This window comes from Ochotona curzoniae, unplaced genomic scaffold, assembly GCF_017591425.1.
Source record: "Ochotona curzoniae isolate NIBS_2020 unplaced genomic scaffold, NIBS_Ocur_1.0 scaffold_1037, whole genome shotgun sequence".
Taxonomy (NCBI): Eukaryota; Metazoa; Chordata; class Mammalia; order Lagomorpha; family Ochotonidae; genus Ochotona; species Ochotona curzoniae.
Genome location: NW_024467083.1, coordinates 30,642,488 through 30,663,598, shown reverse-complemented (window position 1 = coordinate 30,663,598; position 21,111 = coordinate 30,642,488). Strand labels below are relative to the sequence as shown.

Genomic DNA, 21,111 nt, shown 5'->3' with positions numbered 1-21,111 from the left:
GTTTTCTTTTTTAAGATTTTTTTTTAATTTTTAAAGATTTTTTTTAAGATTTATTTTTATTATTTTTTTATTGGAAAGGCGGATATACAGAGAGGAGGACAGACAGAGAGGAAGATCTTCCGTCCAATGATTCACTCCCCAAGTGAGCACAACGGCCAATGCTATGCCGATCCGAAGCCAGGAGCCTCTTCCGGGTCTCCCACGCGGGTGCAGGGTCCCAAGGCTTTGGGCCGTCCTCAACTGCTCTCCCAGGCCACAAACAAGGAGCTAGATGGGAAATCAGACCTCCAGGATAGGAACTGGCACCCATATGGGATCCTGGCATGTGCAAGGCAAGGACCTCAGCCACTAGGCTACTACACTGGGCCCTTTTCCCCTATCTTTACCCCCTGTGTCTCCCAACCCCAAGGGCCCTAAAGAACTTCAAAGATGAGCATACAGTTATACTCAGCAAGCAGCAGTTTCTCCTCTCACACTCCCATCCCGGGACCTCAGGCCAAGACAGGGAGGCCTGAAGGCATTTTGCTGCCCACAGCTGTCTTCCCAGTCACCGACTGGGAGGAAGCGTGAAGGGAGTTCACTGTAATTCATTTTTGTGATCGTTTAATAGTTCAATTAATACAATTAGCCCCAAGCCTGAACAAGCAGCAAGCGGCAATGCTGCTGAGAAACACAGAGTAATAGAATCAGCAGAGCTGCGGGGTCTTCCCCTTTTCCTTCCTCGCATGGTCTGTTTAGCGTCTCCATAAATATCGAGATCACATTAGAAGGGAGCAAAGGGAAAGCAGGGTGGGGCCGAGGAGAGCAGAGCTAATTTGGAGAAGCATTTGCACTTCTGTCCATCCTGCCCCTTGGCTATCTCATCTCCTAATCGCAGGCTGCAGGGACTTCATACATCTCGCCCAGCCCCACCCCTGTCTCAGGGCACCCTACTGAGCAGACCCGGGCATCCCCAGGATGAAGTATAGCCAGGTATGCACACTTACACACTCACTCAAACATAGGCAGAAAGTAGCTCGAGGCCACAGAGGCCCAGGCCAAGGAGGGTGACAGTTGGTTAACAGGAGAACAGACTATGCTTGCCCCAGGGTTTCAGTGTAGGCAGAAGGGGAAAAAAGACCAGGCTTAACACAGGCTCTGGACCCGAGAGGAAGTGTTTGACATGAGTGTCTGGACAGTAAGCTAGAAGATGGGGAGTGCTGAGTCCCCCACCCCCCCTTCTTTGCCTGTCAAATAAAATGTTTAATTAAATGTGTGACTCAGGAGCCAGGCTGGCTGTCTCCAATCTCAGCCCCACCTCTTTTCCAAGGCACATTATTGAGTTTTCCTGAGCTTTTGTTTCCTCATCTGTACCATGGAGGGGACATTTAGAACCTGTGTCAAAGGGGGGTGGTGAAAGTCAGAGGTGCAGGTGTGAAGTCCTTGAAACAGCACCTGGGATGCTGCATCATCGAAGTACTATCCTCTCATCTTCAGGAGAGGGACCCGCCTGCCACGATGGCTTAGGGATTTCCACTGGGGTACATCTCAGAGACCCCAAGGCCTCACGCTGGGCTGGAGAGAGGAAGAGTGTGTGCCACAGCCGGTGAGCAGCTGAGGGAAAGCAAAGGCTGCTTCCTGAGCCCCAGCAGGTGCATCCTGCAGCCTGGAGCCTCTGTGGACTGTCCAGTGTGGGCAGGGGTCAAACTCCCTTGAGATCATGGGGTGCGTGGATCACCCCCAGATGTTGCATAGGGGAGTGATGGCCTCCCCTGGCTTCTGCTAGCTCCCTGCTCCCAGGAGAGTTCCACTCTGAGAACCCTCTGAAAGACAGCGGAAGCCAATGAGGGCGTGAATGGGGCTCTCTGCCGGGAGCTGCCCAGCTGTGGTGCTTCCCACGGAAGGATTTGGGAATCCACTAGCCTCGGGGTTCTTTACATGAAGTGTTGCTCATACCCACCAGGCATGAGCAAGACACAGTGCTAGACACTGGGAACAGTCAGATGCTAAACTCAGCCGCGCCCCGGTCTTCAAGGAGCTTCCAAGTGAGAGCGGGCCTGCCACCCTCCCACCTCCCACCTCCCCGCCCACGCTCTTGTACACACAAACCCCCCAGAGGGAGAGCTGTCAGCAAATGCCACGGAGCTGTAGTTGCTCTTGCTTCCTTTTCTGGAAAACAGTTCTTCCTGCACTCCCCTCACCCTGCCCCCCTCTCTCGGCTTTCCCTCTCCATCCCTTCTGCCCCTTCTCCCTCCATCCAGACCCCACGACCTGCTTTTCTCCACATCCATATCCTTCCTTCCCCTTCCACCTGCCCGACTCTTCTATTTTTCCCCCTGATTTCTTTTCTTGGCTCCCCACTCTTCCGAGATGTCAGGATCCCCTATCTTCCCTCCCCCACCCCCAAACCCCCAGCTCCCATCTCCTGGGTCTTCTCTTCAGCACCGGGGACAGCTCCAGCCCCCGGAACAATGGACCCCACCTTAGGGCTCCTCTATAAATTCTCCATCTTGGTGCCTTGCCCACAGCTCCAGACTGAGGAGTAAGATGGGGGAAGGGCTGTTATCAACAGGACCAGCTGCTCTTCTGGGGGCGGGCAGGCAGTCGGGGAGGAAGGAGATAGAAAGAGGGCGTGGCTCTTGCCTGAATTGTGCGTCTCTCTCCCGGGTAGAGAATTTGTATTCCACCCCTGAGACTGACATCACTGCTGTCAGGGGAAAGGAGGTGGGAGTGGGGAGGGGGGTGTGGAGGGGGGAGGTTTTTGTTGAGGAGAGCACGGCCGGAGAGCAGAGCTCCGGGACCCAGGTGACCGGGAAGGCAGGCAGCCCCAGCTGCGGCGGGAGCAGCCAGCAGCAGCCCAGGCCCGGGGACCGGGGTGGGGGTGGGAGGGGGGCTCAGGGGGAGGACCTGAAGGTGGGGGGCGGCAGGGCAGAAGGACCCCCGGAGCCCTGCCGCCATCAGAGATCAAGCCTCTGGCATCAGGGATCTTCGGACCCAGCAGAAGGATCAGCCACCAGGGGAGGTGTCTTCCCCCGGGGAAGCCAACGAGAGCTCCACCTGCCCCACGTCAGGAGTGGGCCCCCTCACTGATGCTGCTGACTGCCACACCAGGCCCCTAACCGCCTCCCCACCCCAGTCTCCTCCCTACCACCTCCTCAGGCCTGTTCCCCCACTCCCAGCGCTCCTCTGCACCCTCAGGTCTCCCACTCCTACCCGCCACCTCAAGCCCAACGCCCCAGCTGCCACCTTAGCCTTCCAGGTCCTGGCCACACTGACCCCCCTCCCTGGGACACCTGCCCAGTCTCTGGGAGGGGGATCATTTGCTTGGGTTATGCCCCCTGGTGGCATGACAGTATCTGCCTAGACCCCTGACCCCTTGGCCCTCTGCTTTTGGGCCTCCTTTGTGTGAAGAACACCCCCTCCGCTCAACAGCGTGCTTGGGGGCCACAGAACAAGCCAGCCCCAGCCAGGCACCCCCTCATCCCAGCCCTCGCCACACTCCTTGTCAGGCAGTTCCCCCCAGGCCTGCTCCCCTCGGCCCCTCCTCCTGGGCCGCCCCGATGAAGGAGCCGGATGCCATCAAGCTGTTTGTGGGGCAGATCCCGAGGCATCTGGAGGAAAAGGACCTGAAGCCCATCTTCGAACAGTTTGGCAGGATCTTCGAGCTGACTGTCATCAAGGACAAGTACACCGGGCTGCACAAGGGTGAGGGGTCGGCCCAGCAGGGCTGGGAGGCTGGGAGGCGGGGAGGAGGTGACCAAGCTGGAGGGGTGCAGGGGCTGGAAAGGAAGAAAGCAGTCAAGTTCCAGGGGGGCTTGAGAGTGTGGCTGGAAGAAAACTAGAGTGACCAACTAGGGGACCAAGGATCAACCACTGGGAACAAGGACCACAAGGGCCTCTTTGGAGTAAAGACTTATTTAAGAGCTCTACAGGGATGTGCATGCCAAAGACTGGGGAGTAGGGGGTGGGGGTGAACTTGAGAAGCCACTGAGATACTAGAGCTGGCTTGGAGGATCCAGAACCAGGCAGGTGTGTGTGCAGGGGATTTGTCCAAAAAGCCTCAAATGAGGCTGGGATGGGGGATGGGGCACAGGGTCAGGTGCTTAACCTGAAGGAGTGAGCAGACCCCAGGCTGGAGAGAGGGACCTGAGGAGCAGGGCAGGGAGGCTGGGCAGATCTGGGACATGCGCAGGACTTGGAAAGTTAAGAGACGAAGGGCACTGCTCGGGCTGTGTGGTGTCCGGCTCAGCAGGGCCAGCCCAGAGTTTGAGTGCTGGGATCCATGAGGCCTGTTCCCTCCCTCCCTCCACTGGGCCCAGGGAAGAGGCACTCCAGCTTTGCTTTCCTCAATCCACCTTCTCCACTTGCCTCCTGTGGAGTTGGGGAAAGCTGAGGGTGGAGGAGACAGTGGTGAGAAGAGGAGAGGGGTGCCGGGACCAAGATGGAGGGAGGCAGAGCAAAAGAGAAAGCATAAAGAAGAGCAGCTGGGGCAGAGGGAAGACCTCACACACTCACACATTCACTCACACAGCCCGCACACTCAGCACACCCACACTCACACATCCATACCCACATACATACCACACATTCAAGCACACATACACACCTATACACACCACACTCACATACACACCACACCTGACACACCACACTCACACTACACACTCACACATTTGCCTAGTGCTCATTTGTCCTTCCACTGTGCCTCGGCACCCCACGGAGCCCCGTTTCTGGAGATCCCCCACCCCACTCCCACCCAAGCATCCTCTCACCTTCCCTCACCACCAGCACCGAGGCCTCTGGTCTGGGGCAGGTGTCCACTCCTGCCCAGACAGACACCTGCTGGCCCCAGCATACAGACAGAGGCAGGCTTCCTGGTGCTGAGGTTCAGCAAGGAGGGAACAGCTCAAGGCAGGGAAGAGTGGGGCCTCATCCCTACCCTGTCTCTCTGCCTGTGTCCCCCCACCCCCAGGATGTGCCTTCCTGACGTACTGTGCCCGCGATTCAGCCCTGAAGGCCCAGAGTGCCCTACACGAACAGAAGACACTGCCAGGGGTGAGTCCCACGCTTCGCAGGGCCTTAGGAGCAGCACTGCTAGCCCCCCGGGGCCCCAAGGGTACTGTCCATCTTCTCTCCTCACAAGAAAGTCCCTCTGTCTTGTCTTTCCAGTATCTGTTGTTCTGGCTGTGGATGACCTGGCCAGAAGGTCTTTGCTAGAAAGAGCCAGCCAGGTCCCTTCCCCACTTCCCAGCCTGCCTAGGGGCTAACATGGAGTCTGGGGAGTGGGACAGCACTGGTGGGCTGGAGGTGTGGCAAGAAGATTCTGGATTCCGGGGGTGGGGGGGGCAGTCCAGGCAAGCAAGGGACTCCTCCTCCCCATCCCCCCCCCCACCAGGCACTCTTTTGTGGCTCTGGAGAGGCAGCCTGGTGCCTGGGAGGTGGGGGAGGGGTGCCCAGAGCCTGAGAGCAGGCAGCTGGGGCCTGCTGGACTGGCATTGCTGGAGCTGGCTTCGGAACTGCCTCAGGAGCCCCAGGCAGCAGAGCAGAGCGGGCCAGGTTAAGTGGGGCAGAGGTCTAGGTGGAGACTATGGCCTGGCGCTGCCAGGGGGTGCCTAGGGAGTGCGAGGGGGCACATCTCTGCCTGCTGCCTGTAGCTGGCCTTGCAGATTGTCCTGAATCTGGGTGGGCAACTGAGGGAGGGCATCCAGGAGTTCAAATGGTCTGCTTTCAGTGGAACTTGAGCACAACTGCTTTCTCCCAGCCTGCACACCCCGGGAGGTACTTCCTGAGTGCTAACTCCACCCCTGCCTTCAGCAAACATTTGCTCAGCATGGCTTGAGTGCTGGGCACACACCTGTCCCAGCGTCTTCTCCCCGCTTCCCCCACCCATGCAGGAAGTGGGGACCATGCCACTGGGCCCTCTCTTCCGGGGAGGGAAATGGACAACACAGAAGGGGGAAGGAGATGATTAAGAACAAACAGAACTGTTTCAGATCCCCCCAACTGGGAGCCCTTCCCAGCTCCAGGACCCAGCCCTCAGTGGCCTCACCCCTGCAGCAGGGGTAGGAAGGTAACTCCAGCCCTCTCCCCATGGCTCTTGCATCCCAGGTAGTGGCCAGCACAGCCTTGCCTCGCCGAGGGAAGGGCCCGTGCATGTGTATGAGCAGGCTCAGGATTCAGGGCAGGCGTGCGCTCGGGCATGCATGTGAGCGTCCAGCAGGCCAGATGTGTGGGGGTGTGGGTACACATATCCTTGGGAAGCCTGGGCTCCATCTGGTCCTCCTTTTTTTCTCCTCTCGAATCAACCGTTTTCATCTTCCTTGCTGTGTGTCTTTTTCTATTGCTTCCTTATCTCACTGCTGCCCCCACCCCATCCCACCATGGAAACCAAGAGGGGACTGGGGGAAAAGGATGAGGCAGAAAAAAAGGGAGACCAGAGTGGGGTCATGGAGGAGAAGGTTGGCTCGGGGTGGGTGCTAGCTGGGGCACAGGTGTTGCACCTGCCGGTGAGGCCCAGGCACAGCCCCATCTTGGGTGCAGGAAATCAGGCCTAGACTGGGAAGGGGAGAGAAGGGCACCCAGATGAATGACTGTCCAGCTCTGCGCCTGTGTGCTGGTTCTTCCTTCTGCCCCGGATTTAAGGGACAGAAGTCAGAAGGGCTTGAAAGCTTTCTGTAGAAAATGAGGGATTCCATCCTGTAAGAGGGAATCCCCATACCCTAACAGCCTAGGGAGTACAGACAGGGCAGTGGAGGGGAGCAAAGATTCATGAGGAATCCCCACCTGATTCTTTGTATCCCCAAAATGGCTTACCCCTGCCATCTGCCTTATTCTGGGTCCTGGGTGTCTGTGAACAGTTTGTCGGGAAGTTCTTCTTATTGTCTGACCTGCATACCCTCTTGGAATGAGGACATTCAGCTTTTCTGTGTGTGTGTGTGTGTGTGTGTGAGAGAGAGAGAGAGAGAGAGAGAGAGAGAGAGAGAGAGATCTTTCTTGCATGTTGAGTTTAGAAGTTCTTACCCTCCAACCTTCAGGTTCTGTTTCAATGGGTGTGCTCAGCCTCTCCTTGCTCCCCAGCTCTTGTCACCCCAGAATCTAGAAGGTACCATCCAGTGAGGGTGACATGTTGGGCTGTAGAGAATGGAGAGGCTGAACCTGTGGCTGGTGAGTCTCGTCTCCTCACCTCTGAGAGCTCCCTGGAGGAGTAGCTCTGTCCCAGTTCCCTGGATTTGTCCTGTGAGCAATGTCTGGCCTCCTGGAGGCTGTGGAGCAGTGGGGACACCCGACTGGCCACCACTTCCTGCATCAGTGTGGGCCAGAGCCCCCACATGGGCCTGTCCCTGTCAGCCTGCAGCAGGCAGAGGTGGCGAGGACCCTGCTCTGAGTGTGAAGCCCAGAGCAGCTGGGCCACAAGCCCCCTAGGGGATGAGACTGTGTAGATAGGAGAAGCCTTCTTGCAAGTGAGGGCTGTAGTGTTGGGGAGACAGTTGGGGGCACAGCGATGCCTGGTAGGGCCAAAATATCCCCTGATTCTTGCGGGAGGCCCTGGGACGGTGCCAGGAAGGCAAAGAGGAGGAGGAGCCTGCAGGTTGCCAGGTAAACAGGGCACGGCCGGACTCAAGGGAGGGGGCAGGTGTGCCTGAGCAGGCAGCACTAACAAAGCTGAGCTTTGCACAGGAAGTGGCAGGCCAGGAAGAAGGCTGGGAATGTGGTGTGGGTGCTACTGGGTGTGCGCCTGGGCACCCGGGCATGTCTCTGTGCAGGACCCCCACCAGCTGGGTGTGTGTGGATGGCGGGGGGGTTGGGGGTGCTATTGACAGGCTATTTTTGTACCTGGAAGCTGTGCTGGGAGGGACTAGCATCCCTTTCTCCCTGAGCCCCAGGTTCCCCAGCTGGGATGAGAACAGCAGAGCCCCGGGGGCCCGTGGAACGGGTCAGTGACCCTGGTTTGGATTCTGCCTCTGTCTGTATGTGTATATGTGTGTGTATGGGGGGGGGTGGGCAGCGGGGGAAGGGGGTACAGGCAGTGGGGGAGAGGGAGCTGGCAGCTGGGATGCCTGTGAGGGAATTTCCTGCTCACTGCAGCCTGAGAGCAGGACCACAGACCCTGAGCAGCTGATTTGGGGCCTTGGTCCCACACGCACACACATCCCTAAAGGAGATTGGACCTTGGATGGGATAATCTCGGATTGCTGGGAGATAAAGTAGGGGGGAAGGGTGGCCAGAGGATTTGTGTGCCCGTGACCCTCCCCACCAGCTGCTCTGGATGGGTGGGTGGGAGCTGCGAGGAGGGCGGGGCTCAGGGAGGAGCATCCTTGGGGACGGGGCTTCCATTGGATCCCGGTGTGACACCTGAGAGGTGGGACAAGGCAGGGGCAGCTGTTATTTCACGCGTGCGTGTTCCGGGAGGCCACATGAGGTATCCAGATGCCAAGACACCAGAGCCGAAGGACTGGTGAAGAACCTGAGAGGGCTGCCTCCTTGTTCGGAGAGGCGTTGGGAGCCAGAGAGAAGAAGCGGCTTGTCGGTCACCCCTTTGTGAGCACTAAGGTTACCCCTCCAACCAGGTCTGCCTTCCTCAAGGATTCCTCCAGCCCCGCTGTCTGCACAATGGTTTCTCTGATTTGAATGTTTCGGGGGCATCGATGGCATCAGTACTGCTCCACCATCAGCAATCAAAATCCTGGTTACTCACAGCAAAAAATGTTCAGACGCTAGCTTCTATCTCCTTGTCCTCCCTCTCGGTGCCTATGGGGCTCTACGCCCTGGCCAAGGCAATGAAACTGTGGGCAGCATTTCCAAGTCCTCTCACCAGGCAAGAGCACCCAAAGTGGGACTAGGAATTCCAGCCTTGTGCCACGCTGACAGCTGAACAAAAGCAGGGCTGGGAGAGGCCAGGGCTCCTGGGGGCACTGCTGTGCCCAGGGCACATGGCTCGGCCTTTACTCCCTCCAGACAACCAGGACTGGCTCTGCCGGAGGAGGAGGCAGGTGGGAGAAGGGCAAGTGTGGGCTCTGCACGGCCTGCTCTGTGCGCCTGTCTCCAGAATCAGGAAGCTGGCCCTAGCCCCTCCCCCACCTCCCAGGTTCCACCAACTCCTCCACCCCCTAGCATACCCTATACCCTGTTCTTACCACCCCCCAACTCCTTCCCTGTGTGTGTGCGTGTGTGTGTGTGTGTGTGTGTGTGTGTGTGTGTAGCAGCAGCAGAAGTGATGACGTCACCACGGTCGCCAGGGCGACGGGGACGGATAAATCAGGCTGAGTGGGCGGTTGCCATGGTGCGCATTCTCCCGTTGCTACGGAGACTGGGCATCTGCTCCCTTTGTGCTGCCCGAGTGCCTTCCCCCTGGGGTCAAGGGGTGTAGGGGGGCAGAAGGAGAGGCAGACACACCTCCAGGGGTCAGAAGGAAGTCTGGGCCTCTGGTTGTGGGGGGGTCTCCTTGGGTCCCTTCTCTTGGGACTTCATGGGGTAGCCTCTCTGGTTCCCTCCTTGAGAGAGAGCTGAGACAGCTTTCAGAAAGGAGCCCCTAGTTTGGACTCTGCTCCACAATCAGGCTCCTTTCCCTCACGAGAGTTGCAACTGCCCTGGGCCCTGTTGTGGTGGGAGGAGGCCAGCCTCTGTCCTGGGGCATCTTCTCACCTGCCAGACCCTGGCCCTCCCCTGCAGGCCGCAAAGACCCAGGGTCTGAGTGGGGGGCTGCCTCAGAGGGGTTGCCCAGCAGCTGTCTTCCCTTCTTTCCTGTAGATGAACAGGCCCATCCAGGTCAAGCCGGCCGACAGCGAGAGTCGAGGAGGTAGGTTGTGTCCCTTTGAACTTGGTCCTATTCCTCCCACTCCTAGGCCTAGGACTTAGCACAGCTTTTCTTAAGGGGGAAAACAAAAATCTTTAAAGAGAACAGGTAGGAGACGGGGTGTCTGGAGGAGGTGAGATCCAGCCCATTATAGGGATGGCTTATACTGAGGCCCAAAAAGATCTGTTGAAGCCCTCTAGCCCTGGGTTGAGCACTCAAGACATCTGTACCCCTTGGGCCTCAGAGTCAGGGGAGGGAGAGACAAGTGTCCGGAGCTCCAGGGCAGGCGTGGGGAAGGGGCTGGCAAAGCCCCTGAGCACGCCCCCTTCCTGTGCCTATCCCCTCTCCCCCGCCCTGCCCCCCAGAAGACCGGAAGCTCTTTGTGGGGATGCTAGGGAAGCAGCAGACAGATGAGGATGTCCGCAAGATGTTCGAGCCTTTCGGGACCATAGACGAGTGCACCGTCCTCCGTGGGCCCGACGGTACCAGCAAAGGTAGCCCCGCCCCCTCCCCACTGAGCCCCCATGGGCTGTGTTCTCTAGGCACCCACCCTTTCCCTCCTCTACCTCACCAGGCTGCGCCTTCGTCAAATTCCAGACCCATGCTGAGGCCCAGGCAGCCATCAACACCCTTCACAGCAGCCGGACCCTGCCGGTGAGTCCTGGCTGCCTAGCACTGCCATCTGCCCTTGCTGCTCACAGAAGAGCCGTCCTTGGGGCAGGGGAGAGGACCTAGGACTTTGTGCAAAAGGAATGCTCTGGCAGGAGAGCCCCATCAGCACCAGGGGACCCTCTGGTATTTCTGCCTCTGATGGTCCACTTGCATCTTCACTCTGTTCCCTTTCTCTCCTCTCTGGTCCCCTCCATTCCTCAACACTCCCATCTCTCTCTCTCTTCCTCCATCTCTCTCTCTTTCTCTGCCACCTTCCCACACACTGCCCAACCCCCCTCCTCCGCCTCATTTGCTAAAGTACCAGGACACTCCTTAGAGATCCTGTGTACCCCCAGGCCTCTCAATGGCACTGGCTCCAGGGAGAGCACTAGACAGGGACTCAGGAGGATGTGGTCTTAATGAAATAATTGGGAAACCCCAGTCTGGCTCTGGAATTCCAGGGCTCTGGGACAATGCACTTGGGCTGTAGTTTGCAGTTCACAGTTGTGGTTTCCTAGCCCCAAGCTTAATCTCACCAGAACCTGGACTGTGGGGGCAGGTGTAGCATCCTAAGAGAGCACAGGCACCGCCTGTGGCTCTCAGCGCTGAGGCCTCACCCCTGCAGACCAGCTCCTGGTTTCCCAGACCCCTGGTGCCTGTACACTGAGCAAACATAACAGGTACAGTCAGAGGCTAGGTGCTCCCTGGATGCCCAAGTCCTGGGGCGGTGGGTGCTGAGACCAGTCCTGAGGGCTCTGATGTGTCCCTCTGACCTGCACATGGGGCCCCCGGGATCCAGGGTGCCTCCTCTAGCCTGGTGGTGAAGTTCGCCGACACGGAGAAGGAACGTGGTCTCCGCCGGATGCAGCAGGTGGCCACCCAGCTGGGCATGTTTAGCCCCATCGCCCTCCAGTTCGGAGCCTACAGCGCCTACACCCAGGCCGTGAGCACTGATCCTTGAGGGGGCAGGGGCTGGGGCCTGGCTCATCCACCTGCTAGCCCACCCTTCTCCCCAGCCCCCAGTGTCCTGCTCCCATCCTGTAATGCTGAGGGCCCAGGTGGTTGTGGGTATGTGCCTGGCCCCATTTGGCTGTCCCCCTACCCGGCAGCTGATGCAGCAGCAGGCGGCCCTGGTAGCAGCTCACAGTGCCTACCTCAGCCCCATGGCCACCATGGCTGCCGTACAGATGCAGCACATGGCTGCCATCAATGCCAATGGACTCATTGCCACCCCCATCACCCCGTCCTCAGGTAAGACCTAGGCACAGTGGGGCTGGGCATGGCCAGGGCAAGGCCGGGAGGTGGGTGGAGTGGATGGAGGTGGGAAGAGAAGCTGGGGAGGTCCAGGGGCAATGAGGGGAGGCAACAGGGATGGGGTCAGAAAACAGCCTGCTTTCCGCACCTGCTCTTGGTCTCGCTGACTCGTTCTCTGCATCTCTCTGTGTGTGTGTCTGCTTCTCTCCTCTGTCTCTGTCGCTCTCTCCCAGGAACCAGCACCCCTCCTGCCATCGCTGCCACGCCCGTTTCTGCCATCCCTGCTGCCCTGGGCGTCAACGGCTACAGCCCGGTGCCCACCCAGCCCGCTGGGCAGCCTGCCCCTGATGCTTTGTATCCCAACGGGGTTCACCCCTACCCAGGTGGGGCACCCTGTCTGCCAGTCTTGCCGCACCTCCCCTTGCCAGCCTGCTCTGGGGTTACAGGCTGCTTCCCCCTTGCTTCTGGGCAGGGCCAGCTGAGGCTTAAAGGGCCAGCCGCCCAGCAGACCCAGGTCTTCCAAATGCTGGGCGCTCTCCTTCCCCATGCTTTGTGCATTCTGCCTTCAAACTCCATGCCCAGATGAGGTCCCTGTGCCACCCACCAGCCTCTGCTCCAAGAGGTGCTGCAGTGGGAGGTGGGTGGTTCCCCCCATGTCCCAGGCCCACTCTCACTGTCCGTGCTGCTCTCTACAGCCCAGAGCCCCGCAGCACCCGTGGACCCCCTGCAGCAGGCCTATGCGGGGATGCAGCACTACACAGGTGAGGACCTGCATGGGGTTGGGGGTCAGGACTGGGGCATCTCCTTGCCTGGCTGGCGGCTCTCGGCCCTGTGGAGGCTGTTGGCTAGGCAGGAGAAAGGGAGACAGGGTTGGCTCGGTGAGTCAGGGAAGCATCACCTGTTCTCTCTGCTCTCCCCACGCCAGCAGCCTACCCAGCAGCCTACAGCCTGGTTGCACCTGCGTTCCCGCAGCCTCCAGCCCTGGTTGCCCAGCAGCCCCCACCACCTCCTCAGCAACAACAGCAGCAGCAGCAGCAACAGCAGCAAAGAGAAGGTGCCAGCCGGGGCCAGGCTCTGCTAACCGGGAGCTTTCCAGGATGGGCAGGCATTTGTGTGTGGACTTGGGCATTCCCTCTTGCCTTGTGCCAAGGCCAGCTCTTGCTCCAAGTGTTGGGGTGGAAGCCGGTGGCAAGGAAGCCCAGGCGCACTGGCCCGCAGGGCTGGGGACTGGGATGGGCAGCTCTTTCGGGCACCTGCTTTCTCTGGTGCCTTGACTCCTGACTGTGTTTCCAAATCCCTGAACTCTTCCTTGGGTCTCTGCCGCCACCCAGGCCCTGATGGCTGCAACATCTTCATCTACCACCTGCCCCAGGAGTTCACCGACTCTGAGATCCTCCAGATGTTTGTACCCTTTGGCCATGTCATCTCAGCCAAAGTCTTTGTGGATCGGGCCACCAATCAGAGCAAGTGTTTTGGTAAGACAACCCTGATCCAAGACACAAACTGTGGCACGTTTTCTCTTTTGTTTTTGGTCAAACTCCAGATTATGCCAAAGTTTGATACATTTGGAGGCATTTTTATGGTTGTAGTGAGTCCAATGTTTGGCCAAGAGTCTATGAAAGAGCCTCTGTTTTTTCCCTCTCCATGTTCATTTTATTTGAAGATGAGAGCGAGCGAGAGAGAATCTCTTATCTACTGGTTTACTCTCCATATGCTGCAACACTTGCAGCTGGGCTAAGCCAAAGCCAGTAGGCTAGAATTGCAGCTGTATCTTCCATGTGAATGGAAGGAACCTAAATGCCTGAGCTGGCACCTGCTGCCTCTTAGGAAGCTGGATTGGAAGCCAAACTGGGACTCAGGCCCAGATATTCCAGTATGGAGTGTAGGCATGCCCAGGGGCAACTTCTCAACTATAGAGCCAAATGAATGCTCCAGAAGATTCTATATATTTTTTAAAGGATTTATTTATTTGCAAGGCAGAGTTACAGAAAGAAAGGGAGAGACACAGAGATCTTTTATCTGCAGGTTCCCTTCCTAAATCACCACAACAGCACTACAGCTGGGGCTGGGTCAGACTGAAACAGAATACAGGAGCTGCCTCTAGGTCTCCCACGCAGGTGCAGGGTCCCAAGGACTTGAGCCATCCTCCATTGCTTTCCCAGGCCACAAGTAGGGAGCTGGATGAGAAGTGGAACAACCAGGACACGAACCAGTGCCCATATGGGATGCCAGTTCTATAGGTGGTGGCTTTACCCATTATCCACAGTGCTGGATCCCAGAAGAACCATTTTTTAAAAAGACTTAAGTATTTGAATGTCAGGGGGGAGGGTTGTCTTTCATCACCTGTTTAACTTTCCAAATGGTCACAAAAGCCAAGTGTGGGCCAGGCTGAAGCCAGGAACTAGGAACGCCATCTTGCTGCGCTGTAGTGCTGCCCTAGAAAGAACTGTCTGCGATACACTGAACAACCAGGCTCAGCTCTTCATCCAGGAAATCTTGGCTTCCTCTCTTCTCCTTAGCAGCTGGCCAGACCCACGCTCTCCGGTCTCTGAACTGGGCTTGAGGTCTGAGGCTGTTTGCTTTTAAAAAGCAAGACTTGAAGAGTAGGCTTTCCCTGCTCCTCCATGATGGCCTGTAGGGTCCTCCCAGCCTTAGGAGCCTTTGGAGGTCCCAGAAGTGGTGGCTGTTCACAGGCTGGTTCCCCGTACTCAGGGTACTGCAGGAAACAATGGTAGGAGTGTTCTAGTTTGTGGGGGCCTGTCTGGGTGTACCCAGTCAATGCTCCTACTGGTTGCAGGCAGCTCTCTGAGCACCTCAAAGAGAGGGAGGCAAGGCCCAGGGGAGGGAGAAGGCCATTCGGGCCAGACCTTACAGCCCCTCTCGCTTCAGGCTTCGTGAGCTTTGACAATCCAGCCAGTGCCCAGGCCGCCATCCAGGCCATGAACGGCTTCCAGATTGGCATGAAGCGCCTCAAAGTCCAGCTGAAGCGGCCCAAGGATGCCAACCGGCCCTACTGAGGGCCCCAGGTGGGTCCTGCTCCTGTCTGCGTGCTCTCTTTGCAGTCCCTCTTCCCCCTGTACACACCAGTCAGGGCCTTCCCCGCATCACCCTGCCACACACACACACACACACACACACACACACACACACACACACACACACACACACACACACCCCTTATGACCCAAGCAGACAGCCAAGTCTGCCTGTGTCCTGTCTCCAGCACGGATCTTTCACCACATGTGGTCTTTTGTGTCTGGTCAACATCCATCTGTCTGTGTGTTTCTCTCTTCCTGGCTTTCCTTGGGGATGGATTGGAATTAGGGGAGCATGATTTAGGGAGCAAGGGGGCTGGTTCCAGGTACTAGAGGGCCGAGGGAATCTCTGGGTCTTGGCTTCCCTGTGGCCTTAAGTGGGAGGGGTTTTTGCTCAGGCAGCAAGTAGCCCAGGGGGTGGAAGAGAGCCCACAGGCCCAGCTTGGGGAGCCCTGGCTCTGAACCCCTGGGGCATTGCTGGTTTAGGAGGAAGAAGAGGAGGAGGAGGAGGAGAAGGAGGCACAGCCCTGCCTGTGACTTCCTCTGGCCCAGTCCCTTCCACCCCATTGCCAGCTGCCACTCCCAGGCCCACAGCCACCAAACCCTGCACCATGCTTACTCAATCTCCTTTGGATCATCCCTCCCACCCTTGAAGAAACGTAACCCGAGAACAATACCCACGGTTTTCTGTTTCTCCCCTTTCCACCCCAATCCTGGCTGCTTAACCCCCCCAACCCTGGGGGTGCCCCCCAGCCCAGGGCCCGTTCCATTGTCGGCTGAAGCCCCCATCCCCGGACCCCTGCTGCGGGCCCCTGTAAGTTGCATGGGAACGAGCGTGTTGTCTTTGGAGCCAAGTGTTTGTTATTTGGGGAGGGGGCCGTGGAGGGAAGCGCCCCCCCAGCCCAGGGTCAGGGCCGGGGGCAGCTCGCGGGATGTGCTTGGTCAACAGTGGTTGGTGACTGTGGTCTGTGTTCTGTACATCTCTCTGTGTGTCTCTTTTTCTCTTCCTTTGGAGTAAGAGCGCTGTCTGGGAGCTGGGGCCTCTTCACCCCTGAGTCTCCACCCTCGGCCCCACCCCGGGCCTTCTCGGCGGTTGCTCTCTCCTCATCCTTCTGCAGGTGTTTCTCCCCACCTTGCGCGCGCCTCCTGCCTCTTCCTCTGCCTGCCTGTGGTCTCAGTTCTTTGCCTCTATCTTTGTAGCTTTTCTCTGCCAGCTGTTTAAGTGTCCCCCACCCACACCCCCATGTCCTGTGGTTTCTGGAGCCGTCTGCCCATCTCCTCCAGCCCCGGCCTTCACTCTCCCGGCTGGGGTGGGAGGGGCCGCTGGTCGGTTCCTCAGGCAGCCGCCGCCTCCCCGCTGGCTTCTTCGGGCTTCACTCATGTCTCCTTCTTTCACAGGTCCTGGGATGCCAGAGGAAGGGGCACCTCCTATCCTCTTCCCACATCTGCCCTGGGCCTTGACGGGGCCCCCCTCTTCAAGGGGCACAGGAGGCCAGCCGGCCGGCCGGTCCTACTAACCCAGCCTCTGCTGGGACTGTGGCTGCCATCCCTAGCTCCAGGGACTTGTTTCCTGCCTCAACCCCGGTGCCCTCATGGCCTTTGCGAGGGAGCAAGGAATAGGCTAGAAGGTTCCAGGCTGCCTGCCTTCTACTAGGGCTTAGTGGGCCCGGTGGGGACTGCCTCCCTGCCAGCAGGCCTGGGCTGGCTGTGCAGGAAATGGGGGGGGGGGTGTCTCACAGACTCACTGGCCCACCCCTTTGTCCCCCAGCTTCTCTCCTGAACTAGGGGTTTCTCAGAAGCTGCCTCTCCACCCTTCCCCCCTCAGCTAGAGGTAGGATATCCCTGAATGCTGGGCTCCCAGCCCTAAAACGTACTGCCTCCCCCAAGGGCCCCCCTACGGAGGGTGTGTGTGGGGGGCCGAGGGCTGTCTCTCTGCCAGTTAACCACAGAGACCCTCCTCCTTTGATGAGGAAAAGACCTCCCCCTAGACCCCTAAAAATGTTTACAGTCTCTGCTGGTCCCCTCCGTGTACATAACGTTGCCGCCGCGCCCCGAGCCCGGGCCCACCAACACTGCCCACACTCCCTCCTCTTCTCTTTCTCTGTCTGACTGAGAGTTGAGACCATGTTGCCCTTGGAGTTTTTTTCTCACTCTCATGATTTCTCCCTTTGCTTTGGGGGGTACTTGGGTATTGGGGAGAGGGGTGTGGGAGGGACAAAGGGGTTTATTACCTGATCATTTTCTTTAGGAAGAGGTTTTAAGGGAAAAGAGAAAAAAGTGGGGTGGGGGGTGGGAGTGGTGAGGGGAGACTGGGGAGTCAGTTTCAGACGATTCTCTATGCTTAACTTATTTATTTATTGCATTTTACTTTGAAAGAGTTGGTCTTTTCTGTCTAAATAAAGAAAAACTTTAAAAGCATCAAGTCAGAGTCTTGGAAGGTGGAGATGGAGGGAGGGACAAGAGTGAGTTTGGGGGAAGAAAATGTTACCAAGGAAGACCTAGCTCTTGCTGTCCGTTTTTTAAATCTATCCATCCATCCATCATGTATCTACTTCTCTACTCTCTGTCTCCCTGCTGTCTCTCTCAAAGGCAAAGACACAGAGATCTTCCACTCGCTGGTCCACTCTCCAGATGCCTGTATGAGGTCTGTGCCAGGTCAAAACAAGAATCCTGGAGGTCAACTCTGGTCTCCAAAGGGCAGGGACCCCTGTTCTTGAGGCAGCATCCACTGGCTCCCAGGATGTGTGTTAACAGGCAGCTGTGGTCACAAGCCCAGCTAGGCCTCAATCCCAGCAACTCCAGTATGGATGTGGACTCCCCATGTAACATCTTAATGGAGGTCCCAGACACCCCCAGCCCCTGCTTTTGAGCAGCATCTAGGTCTTAGCTTGCTTCCCACATCATGATCCCATTTTTTTTACTTTTCTTTGGGGTTTTGTTCTGGAATGTTCTGCAGAAGTGGGCACAGCTGGAGGAGTGGCAGCCGAGAGAACTTGTAGTCCCACGTGTCAGACCAACATTCCTGTGGCTAGGCCAATGAGCTGGTGCTGGGCTTAACTGCCACTTAGTAACCGCTTCGTTCAGCCCCTCAGGTGTGGCTCCTCATTTATCTTCACAATAGCACTCTAAGGCGCGATACAATTTTACAGATACCCCCAGCTGCTGCAGCCGAGGCTGCTTTGTATCTGGGCAAGTTGCATACTGCTGGGGGAAAAGCATCCAATTGCTGGCAGGCCTAGCTCATGCCAACTCTGTTAACTGCACTTGTGTACCAGCATAATTGCATATTCTTTAAATCTGCAAAGGCAGGGTAGGGGAGTGGACAGCCACCATCTGCTTGTCGGGATCTATAGGCTGGGATGGAGCCCGCTGGGGGCTTTTGATGTAGACAGGGTTGAAAAACCCTGGGAATTCACTAGGCCAGGCCACTGTGTCCAAAGGTCGGAGCAAGGGCTGTTGCTGGGAGTGAGCTGGGCACAGGGCTTGAAGGGCCAGCATGCCAGGGCTCCCCGGGCAAGGCCACAACATCCACTGTGGCTGGGAGACCTACCAAAGACTTTTGGCATCAGCAAGCAGCCCACCTTTTCTTCTCAGACACATCAGGACTTCCAGCCTCAGGGGACCAGAACCCATGGATGTACGGTCTGGCCTTGGCACACATGTTTGTATGATTGACCACTTATGTTAACTCCTGTGCCAAGGGGCCACTAACATCAGAGTAATGATGAAGGCGTGGGGAACATAGCCATTGGCACTGAGTGGAAATTCTCTGCCTTGTGAAAAGGATCCATTATATTAGCTAGGAGAGTTCCAAACCCAGGATGGGCAAGCTCTATGGCCCTTAATCACAGGAAGTAACTACTGAAGATGTGATGAATCTGCACCTTTTAGCAATTTGTAGATTGAGTCAAATATCTGAAGAGGGGATGAAATGGGACTGGTAGGTAGCTAGTCATGAGCTGAAAGCCACACTTCCTCTGCTCTTTGCAAATCCCACCCACCCTTCCCGCAGGGTGTACTTCCCCTTACCCGAGATTTGTGGATGATATCAAGAAACCGTTTTCCTTCCCAAGATCCTGTGAAGAAGACTGGCAACGCGGAGGGACAAAGTCTCTTCCCACAGGATGGAAGGCAGAAACTCGTCTCCCTATCTCACTCTCCCCGCTGTCCCACTCTCCCCTCTTGGTCCTCTCCACCGTGGGCATGCCCTGTGTGTGTGCGCGCACACATGTGTGATTTTACCTTTTAATCAACTTCAAAGACATTTAAAAAAATGTATAGAGAGGGAAGGTCAATCAACTTACCCGGAATCAAAAAAACTGGTCAAGGAGGCTGGAGGTGTTGGATCCAGTGTGCTGGACTCCAAAGTCAACAGGGCTGTCCGAGGCACTCACCTGGTCTGGCAAAGACTGCCAGTGGCAGCATCAGGCTACCTAGTTGATGGCCCCTGCAGGTAGCAGATGGACTGTGTGAGTCCTAAGGTGCCTGCAGTTCTCAGTCTTCTGTGAACAGTTTTCAGGCTAGGCTCAGGAGGCTCACCCAGGTGGAATCTTGGACTCCACAGTACACGGGTTCCCTGCTTCCAGGCAAGCTACCTGCAATGACACCCTCACTCTGCTTGCAAGCTGGCCCACCTTCCCAGCTCCGATCTCGCCTTGCCTCACCTCCACTTCCACTTCTCTGCCCCTTCCCCCACTTCTGCCCTTTCGTAGTCCACTTCAGTCTCAGGAGAATCAAAAAGAGGAGTGCAGAGTGAAGGACTTCGGAGGCACATCTGTGGATGTTGCTCCCAGGGAAAATGCTGGCAGAGACCATGAGTAGCACCTTGCTCATCAGGGTCAGGATTGAAGATTTATTGAATTTTTATGTGAAAGGTGAAGTTACAGAGACCAAGAGGGACAGAAAGAGTTTCTTACATCTGCTGGTTCTCTCCCCAAATGGCCACTATGGTCAGAGATGATCTGATCTGAAGCCAGGACTCCAAAATCCACAGGGCTGTCCGAGGCATTCACCTGGCCTGGCAAAGACTGCCAGTGGCAGCATCAGGTTACCTAGTTGATGGCCCCTGCAGGTAGCAGGTGGACTGTGTGAGTCCTAAGGTGCCTGCAGTTCTCAGTCTTCAGGATCCCAAAGCTTTGGGCCATCCTCCACTGCCTTCCCAGGCCATAAGCAAGGAGATGGATGGGAAGTGGAGCAGTCAGGACACAAAGCAGCACCTCTAGGGAATGCCAGTGCTATAGGTGTAAGCTTAGCCTAGTATGCCATGGTACCAGCCCCAAAGGTCAGGATTCTTGGCTTGGTGGACTGCACGGGAAGTTGTGATTCCCCGGGAAGCAAGTGTTTGCGCGGGTCTGGTCAGAGATTGAGAAGTTGTGTAGGAAGGGTACTGGGTGTCTGTAAATTTTCCCTTGAATTAGCTCAACATCAGAACATGTGAGTCAGGCTGGAAAGGTGGGAGGTGGGCTTGGACTACTGGGCACCTCCAGGGGGCTTCCCTGGCTCTTGAGGCCTCACCGACATATGGGTATGGAGGGAAGAGGGGCGGCAGGCAGGAACAGGCCGGGGAAGGCTCCTCCTGTTTCCCTGGCAGTCTCCCAGCTCCTCGGCAGCATCTTTGAGTGGCAGCCCCTGGCCTGCTTCCTTGAAAACAGGTGAGTTGTGTTGTTAACATTTGGAGTTAACGGCGGCACACAGAGAAGACAAGGAAACAAGCTTCTGCAGGCAGAGGAGGCGCTGGCTCCTTCCTTGCCGAGCCTGCAGGGAGCCTTGCAGCTGTGGGAAGCAGACTCCATTTGGGGGAAAAAAAATACCTTCAGTAAGGGAGGCCACAGCAAGGAGAGCTCGGCCAGCTGGGGAAAGGAGCCTTGCACAGTGTGCACACAGCACAACACGTCTCCACTTCCCCGCTTCACACACTCCCAGGGCTGCCTTCGCCCTTTAGTTCTCTGAGCCGTCAAAGCCTCATGGCCTTGACCACAGGAATCCTCATACTCAGCTGGGCCTTGAGTAGCTTCTTTAGGCCCCTCCTGCAGTCGGGCCTGCCCTCCCAGTTAGCTTCCTGCTCCTCTGACACAGGAGGGCTCCTCTGTCACGCTGCACCCTCCCTCCAACATGATGAACGGGACTCCCAGTAGCTGCTGCTAATCTGATTTCCCTCTCTACTTGCTCACCCATCCCTTCCTTGCTGGTGAGTGGCTCACATCTGGTCTCCCTGGACAGAGCCCCCAGCATCCCCCTGCTGTAGCGCTGATCCACTGATCTGAGTCTGTCCCTCCCCCCTGCTCCCAGCCACCGGCTCTCCTACACACTGCGCTCTGAAGCAGCCAGGTACCTCTCAGAGGGCAGTCGTGTGTCTTGCAGAGTGATGCCCCATCCTGCCACCTCCCCCATCCCTCCAGT

The 21,111-nt window shown here is 57.2% G+C and overlaps 1 protein-coding gene across 50 annotated transcripts; it reads left to right on the top strand.

Annotated features, from left to right (window-relative positions):
• The first annotated feature begins 2,705 nt into the window (after window positions 1-2,705).
• CELF3 (CUGBP Elav-like family member 3) lies at window positions 2,706-14,705 on the top strand. 50 transcript variants are annotated; one of them, XM_040999283.1, is made up of 14 exons: window positions 3,540-3,684; window positions 4,952-5,034; window positions 9,727-9,775; window positions 10,141-10,266; window positions 10,347-10,426; window positions 11,223-11,363; window positions 11,533-11,674; window positions 11,911-12,060; window positions 12,373-12,438; window positions 12,515-12,517; window positions 12,603-12,664; window positions 12,713-12,731; window positions 13,009-13,092; window positions 14,567-14,694. In XM_040999283.1, the coding sequence occupies exons 1-14, from the start codon at window positions 3,540-3,542 to the stop codon at window positions 14,692-14,694; spliced, it is 1,278 nt and encodes a 425-aa protein (XP_040855217.1). The 50 variants fall into 50 exon arrangements, with proteins under 50 accessions (XP_040855222.1, XP_040855220.1, XP_040855234.1 ...); XM_040999259.1 differs by having other exon boundaries at window positions 13,009-13,152; XM_040999277.1 differs by having other exon boundaries at window positions 11,223-11,366.
• The last annotated feature ends 6,406 nt before the right edge of the window (window positions 14,706-21,111 follow it).